Raw genomic sequence first — 17,866 nt, 5'->3', positions numbered from 1 at the left:
AGAGAAAGAGAGAATCCTCCCTAAATCATTCTATGAGACCAGTATCACTCTAATACTAAAACTAGGAAAGGATATAACAACAACAACAACAACAACAACAACAAAAACTACAGACCAATATCCCTGAAGAACAGATGTAAAAATCCTCAACAAAATACTAGCTAACTGAATCCAAGAGAGGATCAAAAAGATAATACACCATGATAAAGTGGGTTTCATACCAGAAATGCAGGGGTGGTTTAACATACCCAAGTCAATAAATGTAATACACAACATAAACATAAAAACAAAAGTCACACAATCATCTCAATAGGCACAGAAAAAACATTTGACAAAATCCAGCACTGCTTTATGATTAAAACTCTCAGCAAATGGAAGGGACATACCTTATAAAGCCCATCTATGGCAAACCCGCAGCAAACATTATGCTGAACAAAAGTTGAAAGTATTCCCCCAAGAACTGGAACAAGACAAGGATGCCTCCTTTCACCATTTCTTTTCACATAGTACTGGAAGTCCTAACTAGAACAATCAGATAAGAGAATGAAATAAAGGGCATTCAGACTGGTAAACAGGAAGTCAAACTGTCGCTGTTCACCAATGATATGACTGTATACCTAGAAAACCCTAAAGACTCATCCAAAAAGCTCTGAGATGTGCTAAATGAATTCAGTAAAGTTTCAGGATAAAAAGTCAATGTATGCAAATCAATAGCACTGCTATACACCAATAGCAACCAAACTGAGAATCCAAATCAAGAATTCATCCCCTTTTACAATAGCTGCAAAAAAATAAATAAATAAAATACTCAGGGATACACCTAACCAAGGAGGTGAAAAATCTCTATGAGAAAAACTACAAAACACTGCCAAAAGAAATCACTGATGACACACACAAATGGAGACACATCCCGTTCTCATGGGTGGAATCAATATTGTGAAAATGACCATACTGCCAAAAGCAATCCACAGATTCAATGCAATTCCCATCAAAACACGATGATCATTTCTCACAGAACTAGGAAAAAAAATCCTAAAATTCAGATGGAACCACAAAAGAGCCCACATAGTCAAAGCAAGACTAAGCAAAATGAACAAATCCGGAGGTACCACATTACCCAAATTCAAACTACACTAAAAGGCCACAGTCACCAAAACATCATAGTACTGGTATAAAAACAGGCACACAGACCAACGGAACAGAACAGAGAACCCAGAAGTAAAGCCAAATACAGCAAACTGATCTTTGACAAAGCAAATAAAAACATAAAGTGGGGAAAGGACACCCTATTCAACAAAATGGTGGTGGGATAATTGGCAAGTCACATGTAGAAGAATGAAACTGGATCCTCATCTCTCACCTTATACAAACATCAACTTGAAATGAATCAAAGACTAAAATCTAAGACCTGATACCACCAAAATTCCAGATGATAACATTGGAAAAATTCTTCTAGACATTGGCTTAGGCAAAGACTTCATGACCAAGAACCCAAAAGCAAATGAAACAAAAACAAAGATAAATAGATGAGACTTAATTAAACTAAAAATCTTCTGCAGAGTATATAAACAACCAGAGTGAGACAAAATGTTCACAAACTATGCATCAGACAAAGGACTGACATCCAGAATCTACGAGGAACCCAAATAAATCAGCAAGACAAAACAACAACAACAACAAATAATTCCACCACAAAGCGTGCTAAGGCCATAAACAGTTATCAAAGGAAGATATACAAATGGCCAACAAACATGAAAAAATGCTCAACATCACTAAATATCAGGGAAATGCACATGAAAACCACAGTGTGATACCTCCTTACTTCTGCAAGAATGGCCATAATTTAAAAATAAAAAAATAACAGATGTTGGCATTGATGTGGTAAAAAGGGAAAACTGGTGAGAACATAAACTAGTACAACCACTATGGAAAACAGTGTGGACATTCCTTAAAGAATTAAAAGTAGACCTACCTTTTGATCCAACAATCCCACTACTTGGTATCCACTCAGAAGAAAATAAGTCATTAGAAGACACTTGCCCACACATGTTTATAGCAGCACAATTCGCAACTGCAAAAACTGGAAGCAGCCCAAATGCCCATCTATCAATGAGTGGATAAAGAAAATGTGGTATACCAAGCAATAATACTCAGCCATAAAATGGAACAAAATAATGGCATTCACAGCAACCTGGATGGAGTTGAAGACCATTATTCTAAGTGAAATAACTCAGGAACGGAAAACCAAACATTGTATGTTTGTACAATGTGGGAGCTAAACTATGAGGACACAAAGGCGTGAGAATGATACAATGGACTTTGGGGACTCGGCAGGGGGATGATGGGAAGAAGGTGAGGGATAAAAGACTACACATTGTGCACAGTGTACACTGCTCAGGTGATGCTGCACCAAAATCTCAGAAATCACCACTAAAGAACTTATCTATATAATCAAACACCACCTCTTCCCCAAAAAGCTACTGAAATAAAAAAGAAAAGAAGAAACATCTAATAACAGTAATCTAAGTTTTGCCTTAGGTAACTAGAGAAAGAAGAGCATATTAAATCCAAAGTAAAGAGAAGAAGAAACTACTAAAAACTAGAGTAGAAATCAACAAAACTGAAAAAAGAAAATTACCAAAACCATAAGTAAATTGCTTGAAAATATCAATAAAACTGAGAAGCTTCTAGCCAGACTAACTTAAAAGAGAGAAATACACAAATTACTAACATTAGATATCAATGAGGACCATCACTACAGATCACATGGACATTAAAAGTATAATAACAAATATTAGGAACAACTCTATCCCTGCAAATTTGTAACACAGATGAAACTGGCCAATTTTTAAGAAGCTACATCCACCAAAACTCACAAAGAAACAAATATAGGCCTTTAAGAAATCTAATTAACAGTTAATAGCTTGGCAAAACAGACACCAATAAGCCCAGATGTACTCACTGGTAAATTTTATCAAACATTTAAGAAAGAAATTATAGCAAGTCTCTACATCTCTTCCAGAAGACAGATACAGAGAGAAGTGCCTAACTTCTGGGAGGCCAACATTTTCCTAAGACCAAAACCAGACAAAGACATTCTAAGACAAAAAAAAAAACAAAACAAAACACACACACTACAGACAAGTATCTCTCATGAACACATATGCAAAAATCCTCAAGTATTAGCAACTATAATCCAACAACATAGAAAAACAATTATACACCGCTACCAAGTGAGATTTATCCCAGGTATGCAAGGCTGGTTCAACATTTGAAAATCAACTAATGTAATCCATCACATAAACAGGCTAAAGAAGAATACAAATCACATGATTTCACCAATAAATGCAGAAAAGTATTTAAGAAAATCCATCACCCATTCATAAAAAACTCTCAGCAAACCAGAAATAAAGAGAACTTCCATAACTTGAGAAAGAGCATCTACAAAAAACCTACAGCTAACATCATACTTAATGGTGACTGAAACTCTCCCGCCTGGATCAAAAACAAAGCAATGATGCTCCATAATCAATTATTTTCAAAACAGTGCCAGAATTCCTAGCTAAAACAATAAGAAAAGGAAACACAAGGAAAGGAATAAAACTTTATTTGCAGATGACAGGACTGTCTATGTAGAAAATCAAAAGAACTGATAAAAAACTCCCCGCACTAATAAATGATTTATAGCAATGCTGCAGAATATAAGGTTAATACACAAAAGCTAATCAGTTTCCTACATACCAGCAATGAGCAAGAGAAATCTTGTTTGGTTTTATTATTATTTTTTTTTAGAGACAAGGTCTCACTCTGTCATCCAGGCTGGAGTGCAGTGGAAAATCATGCCTCATTACATCCTCAATGTACTGAGCCTCAAGCGATCCTCTTGCCTCAGCCTCCTAAGTAGCTGAGACTACAGGCATGCACCAACATACATGGCTAATTTTTAAATTTTTTATAGAGATGAGATCTCACTATGTTGCCCCGATATCAATCTCCTAGCCTCAGTCGCCAAGCAATTCTACCTCAGCCTCCCAGAATGCTGGGATTACAGGCATGAGCCAACACACAACAAGGTGAATTTGAAATTAAAAATATATTAATGTTTATAGTAGCAATAAAAAACCAAACTACACAGATAGCTATGTATCTAACAAAATACACATAATAGCTACAAAAAGAAAACTACAAAACTCTGGTGAAAGATGTCAAAGATCTAAATAAATGGAGAAATGTTGCATGTTCATGAATAAGAAAGCAATATTGTCAAGATGCCAGTTCTTCCAAACTTGATTTACAGATTCAATACAATTCCAATAAAAATCCCAGCAAGTTATTTTGTTGATACTGATAAGGTGATTCTAAAGTGTTACGGAGAAGCAAAAGACCCAGAAAAACCAAGACAACACTGAAAGAAAAGAAAAACAAAGTTGGAAGGCTGACACTACTAGACTTCAAGACTTATAATAAAATCATACTAGGCTGGGTGCAGAGTGGCTCACGCCTGTAATCCCAGCACTTTGGGAGGCCGAGGCGGGCAGATCAAAAGGTCAGGAGATTGAGACCATCCTGGCTAACACAGTGAAACACCATCTCTACTAAAAACACAAACCGGGCGAAGTGCATCTGTAGTTCCAGCTACTTGGGAGGCTGAGGCAGGAGAATGGCGTGAACCCGGGAGGCAGAGCTTGCAGTGAGTTGAGATTGCGCCACTGCACTCCAGCCTGGGTGACAGAACGAGACTCTGTCTCAAAAAAAAAAAAAAAAGAAAAAAACCAAAAAAGACACACTGATAAAGCGCTGTAAACCAAAATATACAAAGTATTCATAAAACTCAACAGTAAGAAAATGAACAACCTAATTAAAAAACAGGCAAAGGATTTGAACAGACATCTCACCAAAGAACACAGATACACAGATGGTAAATAGCATATAAAAATGCTCAACATCATATGTCATTAGGGAATTCCAAATTAAAACAATGAAATGCTACTACATAACATATTAGAATGGCCAAAATCCAAAAACACTGACAACAAATGCTGGCAAGGATGTAGAGCAACAGGAACTCTCATTCACTGCTGCTGGGAATGCAAAATGGCACAGTCACTTTCAAAGGCAGTTTGGCAGTTTCTTACAAAACTAAAAACACTTTTACCATGCAATCCTGTAATCATGCTCCTTGGTGTTTACCCAAATGAGCTGAAAACTTATGTCCACATAGAAACCTGTGTACAAATGTTTACAGCAACTTTATTCATAATTGCCAAAACCCGGAAGCAACTGAGATGTCTTTCAGTAGATGAATGAATAAATAAAATGTGGTACATCCAGACAATGAATATTTTTCAGTGCTAAAGTGAAATGAACTCTCAGCCATAAAAAGACATGTAGGAAATGTAAATGCATATTACTAAGTGAATGGAGATATACTGTATGACTCCAACTATGTGATATCTTAGAAAAGGCAAAACTATGGAGACAGTAAAAAGATCAGCGGTTGCCAGGGGTTAGGGCAAAGGGAAAGATGAATAGGAGGGGCACAGAGGATTTTTATAATACTATTCTGTATGATACTATACTGGTGATACATGTCATTTTACATTTTTCTAAACTTACAGAAAATACACCTCCAAGAGTAAACCCTAATGTAAACTATAAACTTGATAATGATGTATCAATGTAGGTTCATCAATGATAACCAATGTACCACTGTGGTGTGGGACGTCAACAGTGAGGGATGTCGCATGTGTGTCAGAACATGGAGCATATGGGAACTCTATTATTTCCTGTTCAATTTTGCTGTGAATGTAAAACTTGTCTGAAAAATAAAAAGTTATTGATTTTTTGAAAAATAATCATCTTCCATCTAAGCAGTGTTACTCAAAAAAAAAGTGTCAACTACCAACCACACAAATGCTTTCAGAGCTTCAAAAAGTTAATGCGGGGAATTAGATTTCAAAATGCAGTTCCTCATATATTCATGAAGTGATTTCTTTCAACTTCTTAAACATATTTTTAGGCCAGCAAAATGTCTGATCTTTTATATACATCTCCACTTATAAAATTAAAACTCTAACACATAACTTGCAAATCATCTAAAACTACATTAAATTCGCTGAGTAAAACTATAAAACTAGTAAATATTTTGTATTTTCAGCAGATATAAAACAAGAACTTTAAATGTAAAGTACTTTCATATGTAAAAATATAGCCTTGATTGGCCAGGCACGGTGGCTTACACCTGTAATCCCAGCACTCTGGGAGGCCGAGACGGGTGGATCACGAGGTCAGGAGTTCAAGACCATGTTGGCCAACATGGTAAAACCCTGTCTCTACTAAAAATACAAAAATTAGCTGGGCATGGTGGCGTGTGTCTGTAATCCCAGACACTCAGGAGGCTGAGGCAGGAGAATCACTTGAACCTGGGAGTTGGAGGCTTACGTAAGCCAAGATTGTGCCACTGCACTCCAGTCTGGCGACGGAGTGAAATTCCATCTCAATAAATAAATAAATAAATAAATTAAATAGAGCTTTGATCAACCAATTTCCAAACAGACTGAATAAACAATCAGAGTATTTTTAAAGTTCAGTAACTGTGTAAAGGAATATATCAAAATCTCTTCCTTATATACTCCTGCTGAAATTTTAATTTGCTAATTTTTAATCTTAGGAATTATTGCTACCAGCTGGGCACAATGGCTCATGCCTGTAATTGCAGCACTCTGGGAGGCAGAGGTAGGTGGATCACTTGAGCTGGTTCGTGACCACCTGGGCAATACAGCAAAACGCTGTCTCTACAAAAAGTAGAAAACTAGCCAGGTGAGGCAGAAGGATCACTTGAGCCTGGGAGGTCGAGCCTGTAGTGTACTCCAGCCTGGGTGACAGAGAGAGACCTGGTCTCCCAAAAAAAAAAAAGAGCAAGCATTACTACTTACTACCAATTACTACTATACAAGCATGACAAAAATCAACAATTCTTGATAAGGCTGAGGAAGCAGAATGAGAAAAAAATATCCCAATGTATGCAATGTATGTAGGATCAGATTTCTATGAAAAGAATTTGTTCCTCTTTCACTCGTTTATTCACTAGTTATTTACTGACCACTCACATGGTGCTAAGCACTGTAGTAAGCACCAGAGGTGCGATACAGAAATGATAAACAATCAACCAGACTTCTTAGAATTTGTTTCTAGTGAGGAAAACAAATACTTTTTAAAGTAAACAAACACATAAATAAAATGATAGTTTCATACTCTGAAGAAATAAGGATCTACTTCGCATAGGGTCAGAAACAGCCTTTGTAAGGAGGTGGTATCTAAATCAAGTCCTAAAGACTGAGAAGCTACCAGATGTGGCAACGGTGTGAACAGAGTCATGGGATGATCAAAGTTCAAGGCCTTGTTACAGGAAAGAACTTTGGCCCTTTTACAAACTTCCTGAAAGCTGGTGTGATCACAGCATGGGAGTGAGGTGGGATTGTCCTGAAATGATACAGAGGAGGCAGGGATACCCAGATTGTGTAGGACCCTCAAAGACCTTGGTAAGCAGTTTGGGTTTAGTTCCACATGCAGTGGGAATCTATTCAAGAGTTTTAACCACGATAGTAACAAGATTTGATTTACATTTTACACCATTCTGGCAGTTCATAAGGTTATAATAGACTACAGGATGCAAACATCAGCCCGAACAAGAGATCATGCTGGAGCTAGCTTGGTAACAATAAAAATGGAAAAGAAATGGACAAATTTTAGAAATAATTGCCGTTCTAAGAACAGTCTTTGCTCATGTCCTTGGAAGTCCCTTTGTTATGGGATTATCTGAAAAACAACGGAGGCTATCAATTATTTTTTTAAATGGATGAAGTTCAATGAAAAGACGGAGGGAAAAAAAAAAGACCTGATTTAAATCTCAGCCTGGACCTATCCTAAATACAGAAATGTATGCAAGTTACTCAACATCAATGAACAGCACTTTACTCATCTATGAAACGGGAATAAATGACAGCTACCTTTCACAGAAGCATTATGAGGTTTAAATAAAAGTCCTGGCAATCTGCGTATATATTTTGTTCATATACATATGTTCTATAAACGTTAATATTTACTCCCACTCCTGTAGTTAACAGCATTTTCTAATGCCCTGAATGGAAAAGGAGTTATTTAATACCAGGGAATGCATTTTTGATGATGGAATTTCAAGCAAGAGAACATTAGAACACAGGAGATATTTTGAGGCAAGGAAGTATTCCCCTAAACCAAGTGATTACCCCATCTACCATGACATAAGAGCATTCAGGCTACTGTATATATTTAAAAAATACTTCATCTTCAGAAAAATCAAACTATTAAATATTGATTAATTCTGCTTAAAATACAAAGGTAGTTAATACACTTTTTACTTAAATAGGAACCATTAACATCAACTACTATAAAGCTGACAGTGAAACATTAAAATCCTAAGTATTTTACTAAGCAACCATTATTCTTATACCAACAAAACTAGATTTACAGAAGGAAAAGATCAAAACAAGACTTTTATTACAGCACATGTAGAAAAAAATGCCCACCACAGCTGGGCTTAAATTTGCCGTTTTAAAATGAACATTTAAAAGCTGATGCTTATTTGCTAAAGAATAAAGCAATAAAAGATAGAATACTTTTAGGACCTAGTAACACTGATGTTAAACTCATAAAACATTTTATTCTGTGTAGTGGGGCTCAGTATAATTAGTGTCAGGGTTTATCTAATTTTGGCCTTTTAAAATTATTAAATTTCATATCTACTATGACATATTCCTGAGATTACGAGAATTTTTATTAATTTCCATGAATTTCAACCTAAATACATTAACTTTCTTGAGAAGGTTCCTCATCCACAGCAGCTGGTCTGTTTGTTCTCTAAACAGACACTTTTGTTCATTTACTGAGAGAACAGAATAAAAAGATAAGAGAGGGGATATCTGCAGCACGACATGTAATTCTAATTAATTACTATGAAAGGGAGAGAGTTGCGGGCTCACCACAGCATTACAGACTTATCATTCAAGACAGCTTAAAGAGCATTTTATCCACGGCTAATATTCAGCTAAGACACACCAAGACGGGTAAATGAGATCTGTATAACTAGTATCTGTTCTATTGCTTTGGGTCCATGCTGTATCAGCTGTTTAAATACTTTTACTATCACTAAGATTTCAGTCCCCAGTTGGCCTGGGCGCTCCCATAGGGGTTCTAGATTTGAAGGTTCCAAATGTAAACTGGGAGAGAGTTTACATTTCTGGGCTCACAATTTAGAAAGAAATAAAAACTTTTAAGGGCATGCATAGACACATTTCAAAGTTTCCAAGATAAGACTGAAAGAAATCAGTATCACTTAACTTACAGAAAGAAAAACGATTACAGTCAATCAATTTGTCACTTTTATAAGCTAACAGAACAAGAGAAGAAAGAGTTAAGATGAAAGACCAAGAATTTTGGTTAAATAAAAAGAATGTCAAGTGATATTATTAAAAAGTAGAAAATGACAGAGATAAAATTTGTAAATAACTTCTGAAACAGATTACATCAGTGTATAATGGTGGTCTTATCTGAAGATTAAGCAATTTCTCAAATTTTGTTATAGACTGAAATAGACACAGAAAAAGGTGGCAGTCAAGAAACTGAAATCCTCATAGTCCCCACTGCTAACATTCAATATCGCTTAGGACAGCCACTTCAGTAATTTGGACCTCAGTTTCCTCATCTGCAAAACTGGAAGGTCTAATTGTACATCTTTTTCTCTCTTAGTTATAAAAAAGTATGATTCTAGTTTAATATGCTTTATGGCTAACACAATATGGCAAGAATACAGGGGTAGGCCATGGGAATATATCAATGATTACATATAATGAGGCAAAGAACAGGTACAAATGCATTATTACAATGCACTAAGTCACTACTTTGATATAACAAATGGTATACCAAGTAGTATGAAATTTTTTAAGAAGTTTGACGAGATAGTTATACCAGGAAACGAACCATCTATCTAGGTCACCAATACTGCACATGAATATACAATCAAGTAACAATTATACATTATAATATTTGGTACCAAAATACCATGCTTGCCTTCTGAAGGTCATTTTAAAAAACAGCACAGATGTTTTTAAATTTTTGTTGATGGTATGTTTTGTTCATAAGAATAAGAACATTTGCATTCTCGAAGCATATAGAAATTAATGGTGAGAAAAAGAGACGCTAAAACGTCTTAGGTTGTAGAGGGATTAAGAAATTCATTCCTGACTCACCAACGATGTTCTCTAGATAAAAAAGATATGATCTTCATCCATCTATTAGTAATAACTTATCATAAATGCACTCAATATTTTCACTTAAAAATTAACTCACCAAATGGAAGCATTTTATGAAATATGGCATGAAACTTAGTAATTAAGAGCTTCCCTACATTCTCAAAGAAGCTGAGGTGACATGCAATAAAACATACATAAACAATGTGTGAATTTGGCCATCTTAGTTATTTATATACAAGTTAAAATTAGATTTCCAATCCTATACTCTGACACCTAAAAAGAAACGCACTTAATTCTGGAAGGTTTTCCATAAGGTGACCACAACTAAAAACTTCAGTATATATAACACATGATGAAAGCACTGGACTTTTCTGGATCATTTAGCTTCAGGTACATGATTAATACTTTTTGAGAAAAAATGTAAATGCCCATATCTTACTGTCTCCCAAAGATAGCTGAAAACTTTGTATAGAAGAAAGCTTTCCTCCTAAATACTTTCTTTACAATGACTAATTCACCAGTAGGCAAAAAGCTTAAAGAATGTAGAATAAGTGAATAAAAGAACTATACTAAGTGCTTACATGATGGGGGAAATAATCAATGCTACAAAGGACATATTTTAAGTCTCATTAAGAGCAAGTCATGGTCATTACCTTCAAAAAAGTTCTAATATTAAAAGTCAAGAAATAACAAGCTACAAAAACATGCACATATCCTATTGTCACACCAAAGAGAAACTTAATGTCTCAGTTAGAAAAAGTGTGCATCTGAAGCAGAGACAACATAAGCTACTATTTTGCAATAATATGTGATCAGTAGCTGAATCACTTAACGTAATGATCAATAAATATTTTTCCTTTAGTCTTAATAAAGGTATTTTCACTTAAGGGTATGGATTAAATATCTACAAAACTAATTCTACTAAACAGAAGACTTCAACTCTGAGTGCATGCAGAAATGCCAACGTGACTGTGAGAAAGAATGAAAACATCTTGATTACCACAGTCATTGCTATTTACTCATAAGTGTCAAAAGCCTTAGGAACTTTCTAAAAGTGCAAAGAGAAGACATACAAGTTGCAATGCTCAACTCCACATTCCATGTAGTATTGTACGAATACACTTATTTCTGTTTTAAGAGAATACCATTTATTTTCTTACAATAATCATTATTGCACAATCTCATTTCAGTATTATGTAAGTATTTTTCTGTGGATTATAATCCTTTAGGCAAATCACGTTATAGAAAGAAATCCAATAACCACTCAACCTAATTTTTAACTTCATATGAAATGGAGAATACATTCACAAAATCACCTGACAAGCAATCTGCACGAGGTAGACCAGCTCTTTAGATTCACAGCCATTTTTCATTACTTCATTCTGTTCTTCTGAAAGTGAAAGCTACATCACAGAAAAAAAAGAAGAGAGGGAAAGAAAGTCATTATTAGTGAACAAGAATAAACTAAGAATTCATAATACCTGGAGCATCATTTCCAGGTGAGCATCAGCTTAATGTGAGACATACCTTATATAAGAACTTTATTGCTTAAGGCAGATGAATGAAGGACTTGGTGTTTCAGATAAAATATAGTGTAGCTTACATCTAAGGGTCTTCACTTCCTTAATCTATTTAGTACATACATGAAACTAAGCACTGAGAGATAGTATGACTTAACAGTTTAAACGAGCTCAGACCTTATTACATAGATAAAAAACTGGCTGCTCAGTAACAGGTTGGGTCTATGGACATGTTTAATTTCAGAATCACCATGTAGTGGGGTGAGGAGGAGGTGGGGATGGTTAATGGGTACAAAATAAATAGAAAGAATGAAAAAGACCTAATATGTGATAGCAACAAGGTGACAACAGTTAATAATAACTGTACAGTTTAAAATGACTAAAATAGTATAACTGGATTGTCTGTAACACAAAGGATACATGCTTGAAGGAAGGATACCCCATTTTCCATGATGCTATTATTACACATTGCATGCCTGCATGAAAACATCTCATATACCTTATAAATATATAAACCTACTCTGTATCCACAAAGATTTGAAATTTAAAATTTCAAAAAAAAATTCGCCATATAGGTCTGCAGACTGGACTTTAGTTTTATTTAAACCAGCTACCAACATGTATTTTTCATGATACAGATTTCTGGCTTCTACTGAAAAATAAGAAAATTGGGAAGATTGGACCTACATTCTCACATGGGCAACAGCTAGCTACAGCTGAGAAATGACCATCACCTTTAAATGAGGTATATATTCCCCAAGAAAGTCTGCCACAGAGCTGACTACCCTCTAGTTTTCTTGCTAGTATCTAGGCTGAGTATTAACTGTCATTCATCATGCTACTTGCTTTGTTATTTTTCTTATTCCCCACTTGCTTTACTCACTTATGTTATACACCTACCCCATCTTTGGATGTCAATTTGCAAACGTGGTCCCAGAGACGGACAACCCTAAGTTCAAATGTGTTTATAATTGGCTATGTAATATTGACCTACCTGCTTAGGCTCTCAACTGGAAATTGAGGATGACACAATATTATGTATTTTCAAGTTTGTGGGTATTAAATGCGATGATGCATGGACAGTGTCCACCCAGGTAACTAATACTTAATAAATGTAATGTACCATTATAATTCATACTATATGAAATACCAGGTTGATGGAGATATATTCTCTATTGAGGAAAGTGGTATCACAAAGTATTTTTCTAAACTTCAGATACTAAGAAGTTGTTCACAAGATAACAATCATTCTCCCAGTAGCCCAAAAAAGCCAGGTTAATGACAAAAGCATAGTTTTAAAAAGAAATCAAATAATTAAGGGTGAAAAGAAACCTACATGAACTAGCTTTCAGAAAGTGACAACACTTTCATGAGACAGAAGAGACTCAAAGATGTGCTTAGACGCCTGGCAGAGATACAAGAGAAAAAAGAATCTTTGTTAGACAGGGTAAGGAGAAACCAGCCAAACCTTGAGTGACTGCATATAAACTAAAGTGATAAACTAAAATTACAAGGAGCACCCTGTAGCAGAGAGTTGACACTCACCCACCAGCTGATTCCCACAGGTACACACCAGGGGCATCGGGTGAGTAAACCAAAGGCTGCAGGGGAGGAAGAGAACTGAGAGAATGAACCTTGAAGTATGGGAAGCCTCCCCAAGCACAAGGCAGCTAACCTCCCTTGACTGGGAGCATGGCAGTGAAACAGAGGGGAAAAGAGAACTGGGAGATACCCCTCTGAAAGCACTCAGGACACTTAACAACTGAAGGATGGAGGTGGCACAGAAGAGCTGGGAGAAACTGCAGGCCTTCACAGCTACCCTCAAAGCTCTTGGGTAGGGCAAGGGGAAGAGTGCTCACCAGAGGCATAAAGTGCTGGGGGAAAGAACTGGACAGACAAGAGAAGAAGCGACCAGGCTGCAAGCAGAGAAAGAAAACATGTTCTCCCTCAGCTCAGAAGATTTGGGGCTTCATAGCAAAGTACAAAGATATCTTCAGCATCCCACCACTCTTCAATTTTCCTTGTGAAAGAAATCTCAGAACCTTAACTTCAAAATATTTAAAGTAGTAATAAACTCAATCAAAGTAAAGCTGTCATAAAAGACCAGATCTGTATCAAATAGAGATCAGCCTGATGCAGCACCTCACTTCAACAGACTGAAAGAAGAAGAGATAAGCCCTTTCCTGGAGGTAAGTTTACTGACTTTGGTCTCAGCTGTTTTTTCATATATTTCACATGAAAGAATTACAAAACACACAGATAAGCAAGCAAATGTGACACATGGGCACGAGACGCAAGGGTAAAATAAAGCAGACACAGAATGGGCCAGATATAAAAATAGTAAGAAAGATAATGTAAATTAAATATAATAGAGATTCTAAAATACAGTTCAATAGGCAAACAATATGTAAAAGCACAGGAGAAAGAGAAGATTCTGGAAAAATGGCAGACTCAGAAGCACCAGGAATCCATCTTTCCACCTAGACAATAACTGCACTGGCAGAATCTGTCTGGTGTGTAACTATTGTGACAACTCTGGTATCTACTGAAGGCCTGCAACTTCCAAGGGAAGGCTTGGATGGGAAACTGTAGTTCATTTTGGTCAACATCAGCACTTAAAAAATAACAGCTCCCTCTACCCCCACCACCCCTATAGCAGGCAGCTATGCACATACTCCTGGAGCAGCATACACATACCTTACAAGAGCCAAGATAAGACAAAAAGAACACTGCCTCCAAATTTCAGAGATCTACGCTGTGACTGCGGATCACTGCTTTGAATTGCAGAGGTGCAAATAGCTATGTGTCCATTACACCTAGCTCCACTGTTTGCAGGCCCATGCTCCTCTGGCTAAAGTGACTTCCAGCAAACATAAAGGGCCAACACCCTCTTCCTTCCCTGTCCCCCTTTATTTTTCTCTTTTTCCTCCTTCGGGAAAATATAATAGACTAGGACATTCAAAAGCAACTGCACCTATAGAGAAAATCAGAAAGTGACCACACATGCTCAGAGAAAGGTACAGGCTTAGGAAAGACCAAAGAAGACATTAAGTTCCAACTCAGACTGATCTTTGGCACAGAGATAGACTACAACAATCAAAAAAACAAAAACAATAAAAACAGCAGTCCCTGGGGAAGGAGGAGAATCTGGTTTTCAGAGTTACCACATCATTAGATTCAAATGTCCATTTTTCAAAAAAAAAAAAAAAAAATCACAACGCATATAAAGAAACAAAGTATGAACCTTTCAAAGGTAAAAATTAATCAAAATGAATCACAGTGGCTCACATCTGTAATCCAGTACTTTGGGAGGCTGAGGCAGGAGGATAGCTTGAGGCCAGGAGTTCAAGACCAGCTTGGGAAACACAGAACACCATCTCTACAAATTTTTTTAATAAAAATAGAAATTAAAAACTGTTTCTGAAAAATATCTGATAGTAGGTTTACAAGACAAACAACTATCTTAAAGATGTTCAAAGACCTAAAGGAAGTTGTGGAAAAAGTCAAGAAAACATTATATAAACAAAATAGAAATATCAATAAAGAAGTAAAAAGCCTAGAAACCAAAATCAAATTTTGTAGCTGAGAAATATAAAAACTGAAATGAAAAATTCACTAGAGGGATTCAAAGGCAGATTTAAGTAGGCAGAAAAGAGAGTTAGTTAACTTAAAGATAAGACAATAGAAATGATTGAATCTGAGTAATAGGAAGAAAAAATGATTGAGGATAAGTAGTAAGAGCCTAAGGGACCCATGGGACACCCTCAAGCAAACCAACATACATATGTAGGAGTACCAGAATAAAAAAAGAGAGAGAAAGGGGCAAAGAGATTATTTGAAAAGATAATGGCCCCAAACTTCCCAAAATTGATAAAAGACATGAATATAAACCTCCAAGAAGCTCAATGAATTCTAAGTAAGATAAACTCAGAGAGAACCACACTAAGATACCTGATAACCAAATGTTCAAAATACAAAGATAAGGAGGCAAGCTTGAAAGGGTCAATGTAGGAGTGACTCAACACCTGCAAGGGATCATCAATAAGATTAGGAGATTTCCCATTAGAAACTTTAAAGGTCAAAAAACAGCAGGTCAATATATTCAAAGTGCTAAGAGAACTGGCAACCACTAATTTCATAACCAGCAAAACTGTCCTTAAAAAGTAAGGGAGATGCTCCCAGATTTTAAAAAGCCCAACTTCAGATATTCCCAGATAAAGAAGAGCTGAGGGAGTCAATTACCACTAGACCTGCCACACAGAAATTCTCAAGGAAGTCCTGCAGGGTAAAATAAATTAAAACACATACACACAAACACTACTAACTCAAAGCCATATGAAGAAGAAAGAACTCAATAAAGATAAATATATGGACAATTATAAAAGCCTGTATTACTGTAAAATGATATGTAACTCTACTTTTTATCTAAATGATTTCAGAGACGAATACTTAAAAGAAAATTATTAGTCTAAAGGCTAGCATTACTATTATTATTTATTATTATTATTATTATTATTATTTTGAGATGGAGTCTTGCTCTGTCACCCAGGCTGGAGCACAGTGGTGCGATCTTGGCTCACTGCAAGCTCCGTCACCTGGGTTCATGCCATTCTCCTGCCTCAGCCTCCTGAGTAGCTGGGACTACAGGCGCCCACCACCATGCCCAACTAAGTTTTTGTATTATTTTACTGATTTCACTGGGGTTTCACTGTGTTAGCCAGGATGGTCTCGATCTCCTGATCTCGTGATCCACCCGCCTCAGTCTCCCAAAGTGCAGCTAGCATTATTTTAACTCTGGTTTGTAATTCCACATCCTTTCCTACATCATTTCAAATAATAATACATTTTAAAAATTATTTATTTATGTTTCAGAACAGAAAAATGTATAAAGATGTGATTTTGTGATAATCAACAACCAAAAGAGGAGACGTTGGGAGCTATTATAGGAGCAGAGTTTTTCTATGTTAATAAATTTAAACCAGCATAAATTCAAATTTGAATGTTATAACTTTAGAATGTTGAATGTAATCCTCATGGCAACCACAAAAAGATAGCTATAGAATGTGAACAAAAGAAAATAAGAAAGAAATCTAAACATTTCACAATAAAAAAATCAACTAAACACATTTAAAAAGCATTAATGCAGGAAATGAGGAACAAAAAAGCTATAAGACACAAAGAAAACATATAGAAAAATGAGCGAAGTCCCTCCTTATCAGTAATCACTTTTAATGTGAATGAAATAAACTGTATAATCAAAGACAGAGATTGGCAGAATAACAAAGTAACATAATTCAATTACAGTGATGTGCCACCATAACAGCATTTTGGTCAATGACAAACCGCATATATCACAGTGGACCCATAAGATTACAAAACCACATTCTTACTATATCTTTTCCATGTTTAGACATGTTTGGATACACAGATGCTTACCATTGTGTTACAACTGCCTATAGTATTCAGTAGAGTAACATTCTGAACAGGTTTGTAGCCTAGAAGCAATAGGCTATACCAGATAGCTTGGGTATATAGTAGGCTATACCTTCTCTAAGTACATTTTAAAGACATTCACAATTACAAAATCACCTAATAATATATCCCTCAGAAAATAACCCTGTTAAGTGATGCATTACTATATACGGTGGCTATCAGAGATACACTTTAGACCCAAATACACAAATAGATGGAAAGTGGAAGGATGGAAAAAGATATTCTATGCAAATTGAAACCAAAAGAGAGTGGAGATGACTACACTAAAAATAAATAAAACAGACATTAAACCTAAAAGTTTAGAGACAAAAAAGAATATTATATATTAATAGAAGGTTCAATACACAAAGAAGATACAACAATTATAAGTGGTGGGGGAGAGCAAGATGGCTGACTAGATGCAGCCAGGTGAAAGAGCTCCCACCGAGAGACTGAGATGACTGGTGTGCTTCTAATAAATCTTCAGAGGCAAGGCATCAAGAGTGTACACAGAGAAGACACAGAAGCTGGGCTGAAGAGGGAGAAAGCTGGGAATCCTGCATGGCCCTACTGTGCACTGCACCA

General features: G+C 36.0%; 1 protein-coding gene across 1 annotated transcript in view; it reads right to left on the bottom strand.

Annotated features, from left to right (window-relative positions):
- Positions 1-17,866, bottom strand: part of ARHGAP32 (Rho GTPase activating protein 32) — a 222,842-nt gene that overhangs the window by 121,582 nt on the left and 83,394 nt on the right. Inside the window, exon 5 of the mRNA XM_011965417.1 lies at positions 11,606-11,692. Coding sequence (XP_011820807.1) covers positions 11,606-11,692 — 87 coding nt within the window. The remainder of the gene's footprint in view (positions 1-11,605; positions 11,693-17,866) is intronic.

This window comes from Mandrillus leucophaeus, unplaced genomic scaffold (assembly GCF_000951045.1).
Source record: "Mandrillus leucophaeus isolate KB7577 unplaced genomic scaffold, Mleu.le_1.0 Scaffold724, whole genome shotgun sequence".
Lineage (NCBI taxonomy): Eukaryota > Metazoa > Chordata > Mammalia > Primates > Cercopithecidae > Mandrillus > Mandrillus leucophaeus.
Note: the sequence above shows the minus strand (reverse complement) of the source record. Positions and strands in the feature narration are given on the sequence as shown.